Source organism: Lipotes vexillifer, unplaced genomic scaffold, assembly GCF_000442215.2.
Source record: "Lipotes vexillifer unplaced genomic scaffold, Lipotes_vexillifer_v1.1 scaffold54, whole genome shotgun sequence".
Taxonomy (NCBI): Eukaryota; Metazoa; Chordata; class Mammalia; order Artiodactyla; family Lipotidae; genus Lipotes; species Lipotes vexillifer.
Genome location: NW_006789324.1, coordinates 3,694,051 through 3,702,328, shown reverse-complemented (window position 1 = coordinate 3,702,328; position 8,278 = coordinate 3,694,051). Strand labels below are relative to the sequence as shown.

Genomic DNA, 8,278 nt, shown 5'->3' with positions numbered 1-8,278 from the left:
TCTTTCCCATTACAAATAATGTGACATAGTGGTTAAGAGCCATGGCATTGAAGTGTATCACTTCACTCTAGGAAAAAGGCACCATGTCCTATAAAAATATCCCTGGGCCAAGTAATAGACTTGATTCCTTTCTATGATGTGCCCTTTTTGACAGCAATACTTCATTCAACACACATTCATTGAATGTCAGCTGCTTGCCAGGCACACTTTGCTGAGCACAGTGAATTCAGAGATTGGCAAGGCCCAGTTTCTTCCTCAGGGGCTCACAGTCCAAAGAAAGTGATACTGCCATGTGGGTACACCAGTCAACTATCACTTGGCGCAATTGCCCTGCTGAGAGCTGTAAAGCCCTGGCAATATTTAATAATCAGCAACCACACTTCACATAGAACAGATAGTGAGATTCGCGCCCTGAAGGGTAGTAGACGATGCACCAGAACATATTGCCACTTATTGGCAGATATGGGTCTTATGAATCCTAGACAGGAAACTTTTCTTGAGCCCTAGACTAGGTTATATCTCTTTGTTATATGACCCCATAGCCCTTTCCCTTTATAACAGTCATTGTGCTTATAATTACTTCTTTGACATTTGAGGTTAGGAATGGTATCTTTCCTGGCCAACTCAGTATCCAGCATACTTCTAGCATAGTTCCTGGCACATGGGAGATGCTCAATAAATATCTGTGGAATGTCACTGGCACTCCAGTTATCCAGAGAGCTTGCATCACTTCACTCGCAGGGACATTCGGATATCTACTGTATAGAAAAGGTGCATAAAGACATCATTTTGAATTCATCAGAGAAGGTGCTGCTCTATATAAACCAGACAGTGTGATTATGGAAGTGCAGGACTGATGACCTGTAATTAATCCAGGCTCTTTGTTAATTAATGTACAGCTTAGAAAAAGGCCCTCCCCAGTTCCATCAGGTAGAGCCTTATATGGGGCACTCTGTGATGTTTAAAAAGCCTCTCTGCATTCAAGATTTTGCCATTATAGAACTGTAGGTTTTAATTCTTTTAAATTGATAAATTGAATAATTAGTAAATTACTATACCCCAAAGAGATCTTTGACCTTTTGTCAGTTACTTTGGGCACTTTTACATGGGAGAAAGCAATTTTATCAGAGAAATATAGCAGAATGCTCAAATTTAAAAAAAAAAAAAAAAAGCCTCCAGCATCACCAGTGGCAGCAGGAGTGGCAACAGCTCTTATCACCTAAGTTGGACCAGATGAAGTAAACTCCTGCAGCAGGTTTTTCTACGAAATCCACCAGCTGCAGTAAATGGGTTCCATATAACACCTGCCCATTCAGTACTCTGTGTGCTGAGCCGAAGGCCAAAACCTTACGAATTCCTACCCACAGGAACTGGTGTTGCAAGAAAAGGAAAGAGGGAGGAAAACTTCTGATTCAAATCTGGGACAGATACATCAGATTGGTAAGGCCAATCTCTACAAGATCCACATGATATAGGAGCAAAACAGACTCAGCCCACGTCTTATGGAGCAGTCTACTAGGGAGGAGGTCAGACAGGAAACAACAGCTAAAAGAATAAGGAAGCAATTGCAACTTGAGGGAGACTTATTAAGGAAAAGAACAAAGAACTATGAAAGCGTCTCTCAAGCAGGGGGTTCTGGAGCAACAGGAGGGCCGCCGGTGAGCTTCAGTTCCCAGTTCCTCATTCAGGGACATCATATTGGCAGCTTGAAATCAGCCATGGTGGGAGTATTGGCACCATGAAAATTAGTAATGCTACAGGTTAGGGCTTTATCTTGGAGAGCTAGTCGTTAAAAGATTTACCGACACACCACTGAAAGGAAACTGATTTACATGAGTGGAGGTTGGGGGATGTCATGGAATGTCTCTCTAGGGAAGTGGCACTTAAGTTGAGGGAGTGGAAATAAGGAAAAGCTTCACTGTGGAGAAGATAGTGCAGCTTGGATCTGGGAGGACACATACATTTGAATGTTAAATGAGTAAACATCTCAAACTTGTTTCACCAAATAAATGACTATAACATTTCATCACCCTGTTGTTTTTTGCCAATTATTTAAAGTAACAATAGTTAGATACACTATTTTAATAACTACTTACATTTGCATGCCAGACGGTAAGTAAATAATTGTACCCAAACATTTTCTGGGTTTTCCAGATACAAAGAGCAGAGTCGAGGATAATGCAGGAAGTTCATCTGCTTCAAGATTTCCTTCTATATAGATTCCCTGGTTACAGGGATCTGGTAGGATCTGCTTTGCTTTGCTTTGCTTTGCTTGTGGCAATGGACAGTTTGGAAATTTGATTTGCTGTCAATAATTATCTGGGCTTAAGAAAAGTAAGATAAAGCAGGAAAAGTAAACTACTATGGTCACTTCTAAGTTTTTCTAACCTGGAAAAAAAGAGTTAGTGGATTACAAGTGGATTACTAGTTCAACTGGTTGGTACCTCTGGGAGAACAGACTGTGGGACTCACTAGAGTGGAACAGACTTTAGTTAATCTATGCAATCTCCACATGTAGTCCCATGACGAGGTTACCCAGATTTAGAAGGCCTTACTGGGTGGGTCCTCCCATTCCACAGTATATATTGGGGTGAGAGGTGTGGTGTGAAAATGCACAGCAGCTTTTTTTGTTGTTGTTAACATCTTTATTGGGGTATAATTGCTTTACAATGGTGTGTTAGTTGCTGCTGTAGAGCAAAGTGATTCGGCCATACAGCTTTGAGTGGATCATCTTTTCACAGCCTTTCTCCTGCCTCTCCAAGCAGTACTGCCCCTCAAGACTCCAACTCCCAGTCAGAAGTGAACCACCACCTGTTGGAGATCTTGAAGATGGCACTAAGGGCAATCAAGGGCAAACTCAACATGGAGAATCTCAACCTGAGTTTTCGAAAAACAGATCGCTCGTTCTCTGGCTACCTGCCCCCACCCAAGGTAACGAAAATTAGATTTCAGATTCAGTCATCTCTAGAAGGCTACCTCGGGGCACTAGGTTAATAGTAAGAAGGCACAGTTATATTATTCACTAAGAATAATACATACTGAGATACATAACTGGCTAGCTTTGAAAGTAGGAGTGCATATATACTATGTAGGTTCTAGGAACATTTATATAATGTAAGTTCAATATTTATTGTGTAAGTCTAATAATCATTTCCCAAATTTCGATCAACCAGGAGGAAACTGATGTGCCAAAGAATACAGAATGTTTACAGTAAAAGATTTCCTCTTCCTGTTTTTACATCTAATCCCTTATATGATAAATTGGCCATCCCTTTGGAAATCAAGCAATATCTTGTTTAATAGAAATTTAAAAGTGATTAGAAGACACTAAAATAAAAATTCAAATTAAAAATATAGAAGGCACAGTTATGATCTGTGTTCTGCCTGTGGATTACATTTCACAATTGTTTGTTTTCTGTGCCCAAGAGGAAAAAAACAAGAGAGAAAAGGAATTGTGAAATGTGAAGAATTGGTCCAGGAATTACTTACACTGGGCTATGTTTTACGCTGACAATAGACAATATGACAATACCAAATAATCTTTCACAATGGAAAACAAATATTTTTCTAAGGCCAAGTGTTCATTTCTTACACCCTCTACCAGCTTCCAGTGAGGTCAGCAGGTGGTACGCCGTTCCTTAGGGACACCAAATTGTAGGGACTGATGTGATTTATTGCTAACAGAGATTAGCCTGCTGTTTGGGAGCATTAATTAACAGTGCAGATATGTTTCATGAAAGAGGATCCAGAACCATATTAACTCATGTGTTGTCTTTAGCCAGACAAACTCCAGCCATGAGGATACCTTGGATAATGACCACTGTTACTGCAATTCCATTCACAACAACTTTCACCGCCAAGCTTTACTGAGTTCTTCCTACAGTGCCAAACACTGCACTAAATGCTCTACTTACATTAACTCATTTAACACTTACAAATAAGTACAAGATCTAGGTAGATGTTATAATACCCATTTAATAAATGAAAAACAACAACGAAGTCTCAGAGAAGCCAACTGAATCTCTCAAGGACCACAGCCAACAAGAGGCAAAGCCAGGATTCAAAATACAGAAGAATACTGGAAATTGAGACACAATTGGAGCTCCAATAGGCAGAATATATCTGGAAGGATATATTTGGAAGGAGTCCAGGATACAGGAGTTAGAATTCCAGAGGAGTAGAAGGAATTAGAATTTACAGACCCCCAAAACAAAAAAATCCTACAGGAAAGATTGGAAAATGCTTTTCATCCAGGTAAACAGGGGTTAAGAATTGAGAGAGTCAGAGAATTCAGAAGAACAAGTGATGTTTACTAAGGAAGCAAGGACACAACATGCTGAAAGTGGATTCTTATTCTAGGACAGAAGTAGCTTTCTCTGTGCTTTCATTTATACAGTCAACTAACCATGCAAAGGCAAAGTACGTGATAGTGTGTACATGTGTGTGTGCCTGTATATTGTATACATGAATATTAAACATGCAAGCCTGTTTCACTAGAAGAGGGAGACAACACTACAGGAGATTCCACACATCATAAATGGCCTTCATTATGTTATTGAGAAGATCAGTGGAAATTGACTAAGAAGGAACCATTTCTTGTTAGATTGGAAAATACATAACAGCATCAGTGAAGCTTGAATGTTCTCAGATGCCCTGGTGGAATGGTACATAAATGACTTGAAAATCAAAATAAATTTACTGAAACTCTTTGAGCCTCAGATTTTCCATCTGGAAAAACTGGGTTCCAAATATCTTACCTCCTGTGTCTATTGTGAGGATTAAGCAAGATAAGTATGTAAAGGTACTTAGTATACTGTCTTATATATGAGACACTCAGTAAATAGGTTTCCCTTATATTTAAAAAAAAAAATCTGTGTTTGGTGAAATTATCACTGCAAAATAGCCTAAGGAAGGAGGACCTTTCCCAGGGGCAAGTGATAGCCACATTGAATGCTGCGTATCAGAGCGGGCCCTGAATGTCCTCCACCCTGAGCTGGCCCTGAAAGTTTAAATTTGTGGTTCATATCCAAGGAAATAGGGCACATTTTCCTTGAAGCTGGTCTGCCTCTCATGAGCCATCTGGCATCTCTTAAGACATCTGGAACTCATTCAAAGTATATTACAGTTCTGGGAGGCATGGCAAATAGAATTCTGTTTCCCCAGAACGTGAGACAAATTGAGGCCCAACAGACACTGGACACAGCAAGCAGCAGGGATTGCACCCCAACATACTTGTTCCTGGACACAGGACTTCAGAGGAGACTGGGAAAGGCCATCTGAGTTGGAAGGGTTTCACAGACCTCCTTAAGTTTCTCATGAAATCTATGCACTCCGTGCTGAGGGAAAAAAGAGCACATCCTCACAGCCAATATTTCAGATGGTTCAGAGATCATCTGCCTCTTCTCAGATAAATAAATGCAGTTTTGAAGGGTGATCTATAGGTCTTGTCACTCGAATCAATGGCATTGTCGCCATTCTCAAAGAAGAGTATAAAAACGTATCTAATATCTGTCATCCTCATTCTGTGGACTCACTCATTCTGTTCCTCTATCACATTTTTGACACAATGATGGCTCAGGAAGAATTCCTGAGGCAACATGGATCCACATACATTTATTTATTAACTTCCCTGACCACTATTCAAATCAGGTGTAGAGTGAATAGTGTGTAGAACCTAAGAAGTTTCTAAGCATGCAGGCTCAATTTAACACTTTTATACATAATCCATATTCTTTCATCCTCTTTCTGCTCTATATCACAAAGACCTCCCAAACTACTTGCAGACCTTTGTGCCAGGAGGAGCTGCTAGAACACAGGTTGCTCAACTTCTTATTACTCTTGCTTCATTTTCATGCAACTCCCTCATTATCATCAAGAGAGAGTTCCTTTACTTAGGGAACTAGGACTTGTGAATGTGAGGTTCACTCCCATGGCAAGACTACAGCTATGACACTAGTTTACCAAGTGACCAGAACTGTAAGACATTCTTCTGCAGTTTTCCAGGCTCCTTTTTTGCACTTAGTTGTTTCTATATCAGTACACTCTGCCCTAAAACGATAAATGGTTTCTAATAGCTTCAAATCATTCCCTTCTTCCAAAGCAACAGCCAGATTTCTGAACAATATGTCATGTTTATTCTTACATTCAACATATTAATCAGTCAATGGGTTCTGTGTGATAAGACACTAAGGACAACAAACTATTATGATTTCAGTTCCAGAGTTCTCCAGGAGCTCAGGGAAAAGGTAATGTTTTAAACATGATACAATTTTATATATAAAATGCAGTGATGGCAGTAAATTTGAACACAGAGAAGGAACACCAACCTAGCCTCACCCAAAAACTCCAGAGGAGATGATGCAAATACTGAATCTTAGAGGACGTGTGAATTTGGCAAAGAACTGGGGGAGAGCAGAGGAAGGGACAGGAAAGGTATTCTAGGTAAAAGGTGCAATGTGAAATGTCACTGAAGTAAGAGAGAACATGGCTAATTCAGGGAACTGTAAGCCATTTCATATAGGCAGAACACAGTAAATATATGGTGGCTGGGGACGGTGGGAGATGCTGCTCAAGTTGATGTTAGAATGGAAAGGAGGAACTTGTTTTTGAAGGATCTTTCTAAGAAGTGTGAACTTTATCCTAAAGCCCCAGTGGAATCATTGAAGGATACTAAATGAATGATATGATCAAATTTGAAAAGAGCACTCTAATAGAATGTGGAGAATTAGAGGCAGAGAGAACCTTTAAAAGACTGTTCCAGTAATTCAAGCAGGAAATTATGAGGGTTTAAACCAGGGTAGTAGCAGGAGGGATGGCGATATTAAAGATATAGAAAAGTAGGTCTTGGTGACTTAATTAGACATAGGTCCTGAATTCACAGGAATCAAAAATGACTCCCAAGTTTCTGGCTTTGGCAACTTGGTAGGTGGTGGTACCATTCTCTGAGATAGGAAATAGAAAATCAGTAGTTGGGGAGGTAAAGGAAAGGATGATGAGTTCAGTTTTGAACATGTTGATGTAGGTTGAGAGCTTAAAGCTAAATGATTTAAGGGTCTTCAGTATGGAGTTGAACCCTTGGGAGTAATTAGGATTATTCAGGGACATAATGGAAAGTGAGAAGAGAAGGTTGAAGAGGACACCCATTGTTAAGGAGTAGGTAGATGAAGACAAGCCAAGGAAGGAGACTAAAAATAATCAAAAGAAATATGGCAGTGGTCAAGAAAGTCTAGAGAATAGATTTATGGAAGTATGGCATGATCAGCCATGTCACATGCTGCAAAGAGGTCATCTGTAATCAGGACTGAAAAGTATTCATTAAATTTGAAACTGTGGAGGTTACTAATGACTTGGTAAACACAATTTAAGTAGAGTGATGGGGTAAAATGCAAATGGAACCATAAATGGGAAGGGAGGAAGTTGAGAGAGCATCTGTGCATCACTCTCTCAAGGAGCATTTTGAGGAAATGAATATTTATTTTGCATGTCATTTCCTAAATAACATAAATATTTTATTTACTTTTGATTTTTAAAATTTCGTTATTGAACGAAGAAACTATACATAGCCAAACATTTTCTTATTGAACAAGGGACATCCTAATGAATATGGATTTTTTAAATAATCCTAGATAACACTAAATGCCAGGATTTTCTGGTCGATGTTTCTATTGCTCTTCCACAACTGTCAGCAGTCAGTTCCTAGCAGCTATCAATCAATCTGCTTCTAGGAACCCTGATGTACAATTTCTAATCTGCTGTTCATTTAGCCTGGAGCAAAACTCAATGTTGCCAGAAGTAAATAAAATGTTTTTAGAATAACCTCTTAATATTGATGCTTAAAAATACACTAATATGCTCTAATCATGAGGATAAGTCTATTTTTATTTATTGAGTAAAATGGCATAATGTGACTAATTTCTACCTCTCTCAATTTATTTTTTTCCAACCTATGCCCATACACATTCCACTCTTCAGGACCTTCAACTCATTCATTCATTCCTAATTCATCCATGTATTCATTTATTCAGTAACTAGTTTTCAACACTGTGCTAGGAATGGTGATAGGAAAATGGAGGAGACACAATTCCAGCCCTCAGCAAACCACTGTCTTTTAGAGAAACTCTCATGAACAGATATTTACTGCCCAGTGAAAAGGGGTATAAAACTATAGTAGGGTGAATTATGCCAAAATACATGCAGTTTATAAAAAGCACCATGCTCGGGCTTCCCTGGTGGCACAGTGGTTGGGAGTCCGCCTGCCGATGCAAGGGATATGGGTTCG

The 8,278-nt window shown here is 39.4% G+C and overlaps 1 protein-coding gene across 1 annotated transcript in view; it reads left to right on the top strand.

The window, feature by feature from the left end:
- CUNH1orf87 (chromosome unknown C1orf87 homolog) overlaps nucleotides 1-8,278 on the top strand; it is a 114,853-nt gene that overhangs the window by 39,327 nt on the left and 67,248 nt on the right. The window contains 1 exon segment of the mRNA XM_007462579.1: nucleotides 2,766-2,931. Within this exon segment, the coding sequence (XP_007462641.1) occupies nucleotides 2,766-2,931 (166 nt within the window).